Raw genomic sequence first — 14619 nt, forward strand, 5'->3', positions numbered from 1 at the left:
GAGGTCAGGCTCACCGGTCTATAGTTCCCTGGCTTGTCTTTACCGCCCTTCTTAAACAGTGGCACCACGTTTGCCAACCTCCAGTCTTCCGGCACCTCACCTGTGACTATCGATGATACAAATATCTTAGCAAGAGGCCCAGCAATCACTTCTCTCGCTTCCCACAGAGTTCTAGAGTACACCTGATCAGGTCCTGGGGATTTATCCACCTTTAACCGTTTCAAGACATCCAGCACTTCCTCCTCTGTAATCTGGTCATTTTGCAAGATGTCACCAACTATTTCCCTACAGTCTATATCTTCCATATCTTTTTCCACAGTAAATACTGATGCAAAATATTCATTTAGTATCTCCCCCATTTTCTGTGGCTCCACACAAAGGCCGCCTAGCTGATCTTTGAGGGGCCCTATTCTCTCCCTAGTTACCCTTTTGTCCTTAATATATTTGTAAAACCCCTTTGGATTTTTCCTTAATTCTATTTGCCAAAGCTTAGTACCTCTCTACACCTTCATAACACAGAGGTAGAGCGTGTTAGGACTGTTGAGGGATTTTAGGAATGAAAATTTTAAAATCAGGATATTTTTTGACTAATCAGTTAATATAGGTCAGTGGTGCATACATGATACAGAAACGAGCCTTGCGGCGAGCTAAGGCACAGGCAAAAAAAGGTTTGGATAACTTCAAGCATTTGGAGGGGAGATCATGCATTGGAATTATAAAGTTAGGTAAGAAAAGGCAAATGTGCTGAGATGTTTTGTAAGTGATCTTAGTAACGGTAAAATTATATACAATATCTAACTGAAATCAGTAACAATATTCCGAGAGTAACCATGATGTGTTGATTTCTTCATGATTCCCTTTGAAATGTAAAGTTTTTGACATGGTTTACTACCATCCAACATCCCTACAGTTCAGTGCCGCATACTGGCATGTTTTACTTCACGTTTCCAAATGTAGCAAAGCATGTGCAGGAGTGATTTTCCTTCTCTTCCCCTGCACAATTGCTCAAGAAAAATCTAAGCATTAATGCTTTATCTTCATATATCTGCTGCCTTTGCATTTCTGTGAAACCCACCAATTAGAACTCCTACCCCAGTCCATTTGCTACTGAAAATGTAATTCATACTCTTGTCACTGCAAGGTTTGACTTTACCAATGCTTTCCTGTTCTTTGCATCTACAATCAATACATTTCAAATAATCTATAATTCAGTCATCTGTATCTAATTCCACACCAATTCTCACTTCCCCATTCCCTGTCACTGCTGTCATATGTTGGTCCCAATGCCTCAGAATTAAAATGTTCATCATGTTTCGATCCATTTATGGCTTTCCACTTCCCTAAGCCATCCCGCCTCCCTGATTTTCCTGTTGTTCTGACCCAGTGTTTTATGAGCCCTGTCTCCAACCCTACCTCTGTCATTACCTTTGCCTGTCAGCGTTAGCTGTACCTGCTTAGTTTAGTTTCTAGTTCAAGAATTCTTGCCTCTAACTACTCCATCCCTCTCCTCCTTCCAATTTCCTTTGACTAAACGTTTGATTTTAGTAATTGCAATTTTAGTACCTGCTCCTTGGAGTCTATATTCACTTTTTACTGGAGCTTCTTTGAATTGATCCTTTTTTAATGATAAACCTGTACATGTGATATTTAATTTTGGGACTTGAATGTGGTTGCAAACGTCCATCTAAATACTCCCTGCGTTTTATCATAAATAACCGGATAGCTCTTCAGAAATTCTGAAACTCAACTGTAACCTCCACTGATAAACCAGCTAAGATAACTAAATCAGCAAAACTTGAAATCAACTATGTGGTATTTTATATAACATGGTCTCTTGTATAACATGGTCCTTTTGCCCATAAAGCTATCAGGGAATCAACATTCTAAGAGGTAATGCATCTTGTAGTTCAAGGTTGTTTGTTTTCTGTAGGGCTCACTTCTGGATCAAAAAGGAAATTTCACTTATGGACGCAGAGCTTGTTTGAAAGTATTAAATGAATACTTTGAATTGGTCTTCACTAAGAAACACTGTCCAGACCATGGAAAGGGGTTTAGTTAAGACACTTGAAAAACAATGCTTAAAATTGAGAAGGAGGTGGTATTAGATGGAGTTACTGTACTTGAAGTTGATAAGTCACCAGGACCAGATGAGCTGCATCCAAGGATACTGAGGGAAGTAGTGGTGGTTGAAACTTTATTGCTGGAACAGCACAGCAGGTCAGGCAGCATCCAGGGAACAGGAGATTCGACGTTTCGAGCACAGGCCCTTCTTCAGGAATGAGCAGAGAGTGTTCAGCAGGAGAAGTAGTGGTGGAACAACTGACCATCATTTTCAATCTTACTTGGATTCAAGGGCTGTGAAAGAATAGTGGAGATTTGCAGAAATTACACCCTTGCTCAAATAAGGATGTAAAGCACAGCAAAAAAATACTGTCAGTTTAACCAGTATGGAGAAGCATTAAAAAATGATGATTTGGGGCAAAATTAATAGTTAATTGGACAAATGCAGGTTACTCAAGATCAAGGAGTCTAAAACTAGAGGGCATTGGTTTAAGGTGAGAGGGGAAAAGATTTAAGAGAGACCTGAGGGCAATGTTTTCACACACTGGGTGGTGTGTATATGAAACAGGCTGCCAGAGGAAATTCATACGACATAGGAATACAATTACCTGAAGAAGGGCTTATGCCCGAAACATCGATTCTCCTGTTCCTTGGATGCTGCCTGACCTGCTGCGCTTTTCCAGCAACACATTTTCAGCTCTGATCTCCAGCATCTGCAGTCCTCACTTTCTCCCCTAGGAATACAATTAGGCCATTCAGCCCATCGAGTCTGCTCCCCCATTCGATCATGGCTGATATACTCCTCACAGAATTGGAGAAAATTGGAATTGTTCTTGGAGAAGAAGAAAAATCAGAAGCATTTGATAGTTGTATTCAAAATTGAGGAGCTTGGACTAAGTATTTATGGGGGATGCTGTTCCCATTCTTGGAAGGATTGAGATGACGAGCGCACAGGTATAAGGTGATTGGCAAAATTAACAATGATAATGTGAAGGTTTTTTTATGCAGCAAGTGATTAGGATAAGGAATGCACTGTCTGTGAGTGAAGAGGAGGCAGGTTCAATCATAATTTTCAAATGAGATTTGGATTATTATCTGAAAAGAAAATCAGGGTTATGGGAAAAGATGGGCTGAATGAACTGTGCCGTAACTAATTTGTGATTTCATGATTTTCTTTCCTAGGTGGGTATTTGCACACAGGTAGCTCTGGGAATGGAATACCTGTCAAACCATCGCTTTGTTCATAAGGATTTGGCTGCTCGGAACTGCCTGATCAGTGCCCAAAGACAGGTGAAAGTAGCAGCACTTGGGCTGCGCAAGGATGTCTACAACAGGTAAGTGAAGTAGCTTGTCCCAGTGATGGCACTTTTGTTTATAGCTGTGACAACAGCTTCAATGAGAATATCCTTCTACCAGTATTAAAGTCAAGAATTACAGCATTCCCATAACTCACCTAGATCACACCTTTTTCTTATATTCATAGGATATGAACATTGCTGGCATTTATTACTGTCCCTAATTGCCTAGAGGGTAGTTGAGAGTCAACCTTATTGCGGTTGGATTGGAATCTCATGTAGGCCAGACTAGGAAAGGATGGCAAATTTTCTCCCCTGAAGGACTGTTAATTCCAGGTTTTTAATTGAATCAAAATTCCATCACTTGCCACAACAGGATTCAAACCCGGGTCCCCAGATCACTACTAGGTTTTCTGGATTAATAATAGGACTAATACCACTAGGCCATTCGCCTCCCTTCATTAAGTAATTAATCATAGAGTTATTTAGACTGTCCAGCTACACAGATGTAAGCCAATTGGTTGCTGAAATCCCTAAACTCGATTAAATGGCTTCAGTTTCTCATTGCAACCAAAAAAGGCAATCATCCATACCATGGAAATAAATCAAACTTAAAAATTTGGAACAAGACTGGCGTGTCCCCAGTTACTTCACGAATTAGTAGGTGGTCGTAAATGTATACAGTTCTGCGGTAGTGACCGTACTCCCTCAATGAAATTCCAGAAAATTGATCCAGCATTTTTGGTTCCCTTACTTGAGGACTGATGTTGTTTTATTGGAGGCATTCACTAGATTAAATCCAGAGATGAGGGGCGTGTCTTATGAAGAGAGATTAAATCGATTTAGGCATTTACTCCTTGGAGTTTAGAAGGACGAGAGGAGATTTAATTGAGGTATAGAAGGTGAAAAAGCCAATTAACAAAGTCGAGGTTTCCTTGCGTGAGGTAATCTAGATGAAAGGTCACAGTTTTAAGTTGAGGGCTAACAGATTTAAAGCTGAGATGAAGAGAAATTACCTCTCAAAAATCGTTAATCTGTGCAATTCACTGTGGTAGTTGCCGGGACATTGAATAAATTTAAGAAGATTTTTAATTAGTAATGGATTGAAGGGTTAGAGACCAGGGCAACAAAATGAAGTTGAGGCCAATGTAAGACCAGCCATGACTCTGTTAAATGGCGGAGCAGGCTCAGAGCTGAATTGTCTATTTCTTGCAGTGTGGAGGAAGCAATTTCATCTGCTAAACATGAGTCATCTTGTGAGAATACCATCACCTCCAAGCTTCTGTCCATTTAACATGGGCGCATTTTACTAATCTTTCAATGCTACCTAAGAACAAAACAACTACGAGCAAGAAATCTTGTTGCTTCATTAGGATGCTTCATATCAGGATGCAGTTAAAAGATCGTGTTTTTGGAACATTGATATCTGTTTTGTAGGCTTTGTAATTGTCTCATGCATAGCAATAGAAATGAATAAGCGAATGAATTAAATTTTTGTATTATGTTGGTTGAGGGGAAGAATTTTGGTCATCACATAAGGAGAACTCTCTATTCTTCTTCCATTCCTTTATGGGATGTGCACATCACTGGCAAGGCCTACATTTGCCTACACTGAATTACTGTTAAACTAAGTGGCTTGTTACACCATTCCATAAGACAAAGAAAAGTCATCCACATTGCTTTGCTTTGGATCTGGAGTCTCAGGTAGGGCAGATCATTTAACAATTTCAGGTTACCTTCCCTAAAGGACATTAGTGAACGAATTTTTTTTTAGCAGTGACAGCTTCTTGATCTAGCTTTCAATTCCATATTTTATTGAAAATCCATATCCCCAGTGTATTAATATGGATCTATGGGTTACAAGTGACATTTGCTATGCTGCTGTCTGCTCTGTAGAGCCATGGGATCTTATACATCGCTCTAAATAGACAAATAAGTCAATTTTTGCTGTCACATTGGGAAAAAACCTATTTCTGATAACCTAGACTGAACTCAGTTCTACATTATATGCTGGAATGGGATATGGGACTTGAACCCACTACCTTCATGCTCAGAGCTGAGTACGACAACTGATATAAACCAATGCACACTTTTCTAGGTACCAACAAAGAATTATTCTGAGACTTGATCCGGCGCAATGTTTTCTAATTGTTGAATAAAGAAAAAAAAATCAACAAGTCTATTATATTTGTAATTATGTTGTAATGTTTTTAAACAAAATATTAATACATTGTGCTGGTACTCTGATGTGCAGACTGATCATAATGTCACATCGCTAATGGAAAAACCACAGATACCCTCTGTCAGCCCTTTTAGGTGATGGCCATGTGATTAATTTAACAGCTTTTCTCTTACTGAGGAAACCTTTCTGATAGAAAATATGATGCTAGAAGCTGTGAATGTGTTCCCTGTAGTAGGTTTGCAATTCCATCTACTAATTCTTTGGCAATGCGCATATTTCATACTACTTTGAAACAATTCTCAACTTCTTAAAATTACATTTTCAAATGTAACTATTTATTACAATTACTGATACTTTCTTTCCAAGCAGCAGTAAATAGAGCAGGTATATTCTATGTAGCTCGCATTCCAACCGTATTAGGATGTGCTGGTTAAGGTATATTGTAACTTCTGTTTGAGATAGATATTGTTCAATCCATTTTAGGCTTCATCTGGGTGGACTGGTTTTACACCTTGGACTTGTGGTTCAAAACATTGATTTTTTTTTTCTTGATGCATTGCTCATTTTGAATGTTGTAAATTTAGCTACTTTTGGATGCCAGGATTAAAGGTTTTGTTAGAGGGATTGACATTGATGAGCTGAGAGGCCTTTTAAAAATCCGTAACTTGTTTATGCAAAACTACAGTTCAGTTTGCTGAACTTCTTTTGCTGGAGGAAAAGCATATTATTTAGAGTGTGGTTAGGATCTGGAATATAATATTTCTAAACATTTATTCACAGAATGTACTTGTTGCTGGCTAGCCCTCTATTTATTGCCCATTCCTGTTTTCCATCGAGAAGACAGCGATGAGCTGCCATCTTAAATCACTGTGTCCTTCTGGTGCAGGTACACCTTCAGCATTCTGGGGTAGAGAGTTACCATGATGTTAGGAAGGGAGTTCCAGGATTTTGACCCAGCAACCATGAAGGAACACCAGTGTAGGTCCAAATCAGGATGTGAATGGCTGAGAGAGCATGTCCTCTTTCTAGGTAGAAGAGGTTTTAGATTTGAAAGATGCTATTTAAGAAGCTTATAAGTTAATTATTCTGATGCATTTTATGGATGGTAGATACAATAATTACTACGATTTAGTGATCAATGTTAAAGGTGTGAACTAGTACCAAGCAAACTGGCTGTATTGTCCCAGATGCTGTCAAGCTCCTTGAGTATCATTGGAGCTGCATTCATCCGCGCAAATGGGAAGTACTCTGACTAGTGCCTTGTAGATGGTGAACAGGGGAATCAGGAGGTACATTAGTCAGGATTTTAGTGAGGTTTCTTCAAGAGTACTGTGTACGGTTTTGGTTGCCTTGCTATAGGAAAGATATTATAAAATTTGAGAGGATTCAGAAAAGATTTACCAGGATGTGGCTGGGACTGGAAGGTTTGAGTTATAAAGATAGGCTGGGACATTTTTCACTGGAGCATAAGAGGTTGAGCGGTGACCTTCTAGAAGTTTATGAAATTGTGTGGGGCGTAGATAAGGTGAGGAGCAAGAGATATTTTTTAACCTAAGGTTGGGAGGTCAAAACTAGGGGGCATGTCTTTAAGGTGAGGGGAGAAAGATTTAAAAAGGACATTAGGTGCAACATTGTTTTTACGCACTGAGTGGTTCGTGTGTGGAATGAACTTGCAGAGAAAGTGGTGGATGCAGGTACAGTTACAACATTTAAAAGACATTTGGATCATTATATGAATAAGAAATATTTGGAAGGCTATGAGCCAAATGCAGGCAAGTGGGATTAGTTTGGTTTGGAAACATGGTGGGGACTAGTTGGACCAAAGGGTCTATTTCCATGCTTATGATTGTATGACTTGCTGTTTTAGCCACTTTATTTAATAGCCAGTCTCATTCAGTTTCTGGTTAATGGTAACCTGTAGCATGTTGGTAGTGGGAGATTTAGTGATGGTAATGCCATTGAATGTCAAGTGACAATGATTAGATTCTCTTGTGGTAGTTACCTAGCACTTGTGTGGTGCAAATATTACTTGCCATTTGTCAGCCCAAAACTGGGTATTGTCTAAGTCTTAATGCATTTGGACATGGACTTCAATTGATATAAACAGTCCTGTGCCACTGTGAGGGGAGAGCTGTGTTGTCATGGATAATGTTCGTCCCTCATAAAATATTCCCAATTCATTGTGTTACTTGTCCACATAACTAAATGCTAAGAAGTTCAACAAATGAAGTGCTTTGAGGTTGATGGGAACTTTCTAACAGCAAGTTTTTTAAATCAAAAAACGTGCTTTAATGTTCTACTTTTTATTCACTAGTGAGTATTACCATTTCCATCAAGCATGGATTCCACTTCGTTGGATGCCTGCTGAGGCTATATTTGAGGATGACTTCTCCACCAAATCAGATGTTTGGTCCTTTGGAGTTCTGATGTGGGAGGTATTTTCCGAAGGGGAATTGCCATTTTTCAGACTCAGCGATGACGAAGTCTTGACAGGTATTGAAGTTGGTTTTATTGTTCCTGTACTTTTGTAGTCAAGTACAACCTGAGTGCAACTGATACTAAATTAGAACATCAGAAACGTTTTGAATCCATATTGACTATTTAACTTGAGGCATGTGTAAATTAAGTATAACTTGAATTTAAACTTCATGTGTATGTATCTAAGAATATCTGTATTTGGCACTAAACATAAGAAACTGAAAATCAATAGGCCAATTATGGCTGGGAGAGAGAAATCTTTTTTATAATTCATGCATGGGATGAGGGCGTCAGTAGCTAGGTCAGCATTTATTGCCCATCCCTAATTGCCCAGAGTGCAGTTAAGAGTCAACCACATTGTTCTGGGTCTGGAGTCATATTGTAGGCCAGACCAGGTAGGGGTGCTAGTTTCCTTCCTTAAAGGAAATTAGTGAACCAGATTGGTTTTTCTGACAATCAACATTGGATTCATGGTGATCATTAGACTCTTTAACTCCAGAATTTTTTTATTGAATTCAAATTCTACCATCTACCTTGGTGGGATTCAAACCCAGGTCCCCAGACCATTACCTGCAGTTTCTGGATTAATAATAAAGTTATAATACCACTTGGCCATCACCATCCTATAATCTGATTACTATCTATTGCGATGAAATGTGATCTTGTATATCAGTTTCAGAGTTTGGATTTCAAACTAGTGGCATGTAGATGTTGGTTATTTCTGTGAAGGATTGGAAGGAAAAAAACAAGGTCAGCGAGTCCTTATGGAACCATGATTAAATTTAAAATGCTTTGCATAGGAGGTGATTGCAAACTCTTGGAGTGTCAATGGGTGATGGTTTATGCTGTGAAGTTTCTGACAGAAGACATTAGTTTGCTTTTGGTTTGCAATAATGAAGGATTGATTTTTAACTTGGGAAAACTGGAAGATTTTAAGAGTTCTAGTGCAGTTTTGGAGGAGAACCAACTGGGGTCAGAAGGAAAATATAATTGCTTTCAGACCAGGAGTGTTTGGTTAGAAATCTGTGGATTAATAAAATCTGAGAAAATCTAACCTTTCAGTTTCATGAGTATTCATGTAAGAATATCTTAATATCAACACTGTTTTAACATCTGATTTGTTATTTTAAATCATTGCAGTTTTCGTGCCTATTTATTATACAGACGTTTATTCTACATGTTGATCTCATTCTTTTTGCATGTTATAGAATTGCCTGATATCGGTCTTAAAAATTTTCCAGTTTCAGCCTGGGGACACTAGTTATAATCATCATCTCTGGTGTTTTTCTAACTTCTAGCCCCTTAGTATATCCCCATGTGACAAGATACAATGGTAGTTCTGATTGGCCTTAAGCCTACTTTGCCTAACCCCTATATTTTGGTGGAACTATTAATGAAAAGGACAAAGATGGACCAAGAGATAACATTTTCAATTGGATTAATGACAACTTTATGAAGCCAAATTGTGATTTGGCAAAAGTGGACTGGAAACAACCATTTGACAATAGATCAGTCAGAACAATGGAGAAAAAAATGAAGATTCAGAACAAATATGCTCCCTCAAGGAATCAGGATGAGACTCTCTAGTCCATTGAAAGGACCATATGGAGCAGGTTAGGCAAAAAGGAAAGCTCATGTTTTACATTGAGATGGAATTTAACTGATTGTGGCAAAACAGAGACATGGTAAAATTCAAGGTAATTCAAGGGGAAGCTCTACACAGGTTGGAGTCATGCCTACCACAAATTAAGATGATTTGGTTGTGGGCGCTCATTCATTTAATTTAGTGCCAGGACTTTTCTGCTGGAGAACCTCAGGGTAGTGTCCTAGGCCCAGAAATCTTCAGCTGCTTCATCAATCATCTTCCCTCCATCATGAGGTCAGAAATGGGACTGTGCAATCATCAGTGAACAATGTTCCACTAACAACTTCTCAGATATTGAAACAATCTGTGCCCACATGCTGCAGGACTTGGACAACAATCAGGCCTTGTCTAATTAAGTGGCAAATAATAGTCACACCTTACAAGTGATAGATAAAGACTGTCCAAAATTAGAGAATCTAACTATTGACCTTGAAATTACACCAATAAATCAGTATACTAGAGATGCCATTACCCAGAACTTAACTGGACCACCGCATAAATACTGTAGTCACAAAAGTCACTGAAGAAGCTTGACACCATCCAGGGCAAAGCAACTAACTTGATTGGCATCTAATCCACCATCTTAAGCACTGACTCCCACCACCACTAATACTGTGGTAGCAGTGTTTGTAATCTACAGTGCACATTGCACCAACTCACAGGCCCTTTTGACAGCATCAATCACCTAGAAGGACAAAAGCAGAACGTGACCACCTGCAAATTCCTTCCAAAGCACATACCATCCTGACTTGGAAGTATATCATTGCTCCTTCACTGTCACTGGGTCAAAATTCTGGATCTCTCTTCCTAACAGCACTGAAAGTGTACTTACACCATGGGAACTGTAGCAGTTCAAGAAGGCAGCTCATCACCACTTTCTCAAGGCCAGTTAGGGTTGAGCATTGAATGCTGGCCCAGCCAGTAATACCCACATCCCTGAAAGAATACTAAAAGATGGATACAATAAAACATAATAATGAAATATTTAACATGTCCAGCAACATATGTGGAAGAGATGCAGAGTTGATATTTCAGGTCAATGACTGTGTAAATAACATTTTTATTTTTTCTTGGGATGTAGACTTCTGTAATTGTTTTTGAACTGAATGGCTTGCTGGATTATTTCAGGGGTTATTTAAGGTCAACCACTTTTGAATGACTCTAGGCCATACCAGATAAGGATGACAGAAATAAAAACAGAAACTCAGCAGTTCTGGCAGCATCTGTAAATAGAAAGCAGAGTTAATGTTTTGGATTCAGTGACTCTTCTTCAAAACTGATCGTAGTTCGGAAAGGTTGGTATATATGTTGAAGATTGGGTCAGAGGAGGGGTTAGGAGTAAATGATAGGTGGAAATGGAACCCAGAGAGACAGAACAACAGTTGGGCAGACAAAGTAACGGTCAGCCCATGAGAACAAATAGCTGCTAATTGGGACCATTAGTGGCTGAAAATGGGTTGTTTGTGGTAGAAGCCCATGTGATGGCAGGACCTGCTGAGTAGCTTTGGGGTAAGGAAATAGAAAAAGGTACTCAAGCCAATTTTTTAAAAAATTCATTCACGGGTTGAGGGCATCACAGGTAGGGCAGCCTATTGCCTATTCCTAATTGCCCAGAGTCAAAGTCACACGACACCAGGTTAGTGTCCAACAGGCTTATTTGAAATCACAAGGTTTTAGGGTGCTGATACTTCATCACCTCCACCAAATAAATCTGTTGGACTATAACCTGGTGTTTTGTGACTTCTGACTTAGTCCACCTCAGTCCAGCAGTGGCACTTCCTCATCATAATTTCCCAGAGGGCAAGTTAAGAGTTTTAAGAGTCAACCACATTACTATGGGTTTGGAGTCACAAGTAGATCAGACTGAGTAAGGTCAGCAGTTTCTTTCCTTAAAGGACATTAGTGAACCAGATGGGTTTTTACTACAATCAGTAATAGATTAGTAGCTATCATTAGACATTTAATTCCAGATCCTATATTGAATTCAAATTCCCCATCTGCCATGGCGGGATTTAGACCTATGTCCCCAGAACCTGGATCGCTAGATTATCATTCCAGTAATAATACCACGAAACCATTGTGTCCCCTACACACTTCTGAGTCCAGAAGACTGCAGGATTCCCAAGCAGAAAATGGGCTGCCGTTCTTCCAGCTCGTGTTGAGCTTTTCTGGAGCACTGGAGCAAATCTGGGACAAAGATATTGGCCAGGGAATATGGTGGTGTGTTGAAGTGGTAGGTGACTGGAAACACAGGGTCATTTTTGGGGGCAGAATGCAGGTGTTCTGCAAAATAGTTGCTCAGTCTGTTCTTAGTACACCATATTGTGAATAGTGAATACCGCAGAGTAGATTAAGTGAAGTGCAGGTAAAACATTGCTTCATCTGAAAGGCGTGTCTGTGACCTTGGATAGTGAGGAGCGAGGTAGCAAATAGGCAGGTGTTAAACCTTCTGTGATTGAAAGGGAAGGTGTTTTGGAAGTGGAGGGGTGGACCGGGGTGGGGGGCGGGTCTCAGAGGGAAAGCTCCTTCCGGAAGGCTGACAAAGGAGGGGAGGGAAGTAGTGTCTGCCACAGAATGGCAGCTATTTCTGTGGATGGTAGGTGAGGATGAGGGGGGCCCTATCACTGTTGTGATAGTGACGAGAGTGGTGACAAATGTGCTTCCTGAAAATCCAAAAGTAAATCTGATGTTTGTATAACATCTTTTTATAACAAGCAACTTTTTGTTTTGATCCAAATTTATAAATTGAGTTTAAATTTCACCAATAGTCATAGTGGAATTTGAGACCCTCTCCCCAGTGGTGTTGCATGGACCTCTTGTGCTCTAAAGTTTTGATTGAGAATTTTCTACACTTCTGTTTCATATCTGTTATTTCTTGGTGACTAGTACTGGACACAGTATCCAACATACAGTCTGACTGGAACAGCATGCTGTTTAATTATTCACTCCCCAACCTGTAGTCACTGTTATTAAGTACCTTATTACATTTATTCATCTGTACTAGTTGAACATGTTTAGTGTCAACTTTTAGGAGTCAACCCATTCCTGAAATTAAAACAAAAAAAAGCATGAAATACTCATCAGGTCAGGTAGCATCTCTGGAGGGAACAGTTAACTTTTTAGGTTGATAACCTCTTTCAGAAATGAAGGTAAAAGATATGTAGGAGTTATTAGGTCAGTTGCATTTGTGACTAGTGCAACCACTAGATGGCTCACTGTACACGTACATAAATTTGGAATGTGCTTTTAACATGCATTCAGGGCAAAGTGCCATTTATCAAACAAATCACCTGTTACCAAGTATAATGCACAAATAACTTCAATAAGGGAATCCAGTCAACATGAATAATTCCTTGTAAGATCTGTAATCAAACAAATCAGCATCATACTGGCTGACAGATGAAGTAACAGTGCTGTGAAACATCAAACAGTGCTATAACCTGAAATGAATAATCTTAATATTTGCAAATCCAAATACTAATGCGTACCTTACTGTGCTGTGGCTTTCTATTCTTTATCAGTCACCATGGCTACAGTTATGATCAGCTGTTGCGAATGCTAGATAAGTCCAATCCAAATGAAACCTACCTCACGTCTTTAATTTTTCAGTTGGTTACCAGGGTGGCTAGATCGTGAAACATATTCACACGAGACTGCTAATGTTCGTTAACACCAGAAGTGAAGTACACAAAAGCAAAAGAAAATGAAGCTATATGTAGAACAATTGGAAACATCTCAACAGAAGCAGCAAAACAAAGTTCCAATTGATTTCCCAAAACTATCATTTTACAAATACTCAACTCCAGAGAAATATTACTCCTATCTCAACTCCTTAATTTCTCACAGAATTGACTCTTCCCTGTTTCTTTTCCTTGAACTGTTGAGACAGTTTTATAATTCCTTTCTGGCCTACAAGCATGAACCTCCAACAATTCTGTTGGCCTAAACTTTTTCACTTCTGACAACATAAAAGCCTCAATACAAGCTTGACTGCATTGGAAGTTCCACAAACTAAAAACACTTTGAGCATCATGCCATTCTTTGCCTTTTTGCCATAACCTTACACATTGTTTCTGTGTAAATAGTCGCATGGTGGCTCGGTGGTTAGCACTGCTGCCTCATAGCGTTAGGGACCTACGTTTGATTCTATCCTCTGGTGACTGTTTATGTGGAGTTTGCATATCTGAGGAAAGGTAAGAGAGGTCGGCACCTAGGGCAGGAGTCTTTTGTGGATATACCCATTTCAAACAGGTGTGCTGTTTTGGAAAATGTAGGGGATGACGGATTCTCAGGGGAACGTAACACGAACAGCCAAGTTTCTGGTATTGAGACTGGCTGTAATGCAACGAGGGTACGTCGGGTTCCAAGAAATCAATTGTGTCAGGGGATTCTATAGTCTGAGGTACAGACAGACATTTCTGTGGCCAGCTGCGAAAAAGCAGAATGGTGTGTTACTTCCCTGGTGCCAGGATCAAGGATGCCTCAGAGAGGGTGCAGAATGTTCTCACGGGAGAGAGGGGCCAGCAAGAGGTCATTGTCCACATTGGAACCAACGATATAGAAAGGGAAAATGTTGAGATTCTGAAGGGAGATTACAGGGAGTTAGGCAGAAATTTAAAAAGGAAGTCCTCAAGGGTTGTAATATCTGGATTACTCCCAGTGCTACGAGCAAGTGAGGGCAGGAATAGGAGGATAGAGCAGATGAATGCATAGCTGAGGAGCTGGTGTATGGGAGAAGGATTCACATTTTTGGATCATTGGAATCTCTTTTGGGGTAGAAGTGACCTGTACAAGAAGGACGGATTGCACCTAAATTGGAAGTGGACTAATATACTGGCAGGGAAATTTCCTCGAATTGCTTGGGAGGATTTAAATTAGTAAGGTGGGGTGGGTGGGACCCAGGGAGATAGTGAGGAAAGAGATCAATCTGAGACTGGTACAGTTGAGAACAGAAGTGA

At 39.7% G+C, this 14619-nt stretch overlaps 1 protein-coding gene across 1 annotated transcript in view; it reads left to right on the plus strand.

Annotated features, from left to right (window-relative positions):
• ptk7b (protein tyrosine kinase 7b) overlaps positions 1–14619 on the plus strand; it is a gene marked incomplete at its 5' end in the record, with an annotated part of 122682 nt that overhangs the window by 100298 nt on the left and 7765 nt on the right. The window contains 2 exons of the mRNA XM_043687347.1: positions 3244–3395; positions 7853–8031. Coding sequence (XP_043543282.1) covers positions 3244–3395; positions 7853–8031 — 331 coding nt within the window. The remainder of the gene's footprint in view (positions 1–3243; positions 3396–7852; positions 8032–14619) is intronic.

Source organism: Chiloscyllium plagiosum, chromosome 3, assembly GCF_004010195.1.
Source record: "Chiloscyllium plagiosum isolate BGI_BamShark_2017 chromosome 3, ASM401019v2, whole genome shotgun sequence".
Taxonomy (NCBI): domain Eukaryota; kingdom Metazoa; phylum Chordata; class Chondrichthyes; order Orectolobiformes; family Hemiscylliidae; genus Chiloscyllium; species Chiloscyllium plagiosum.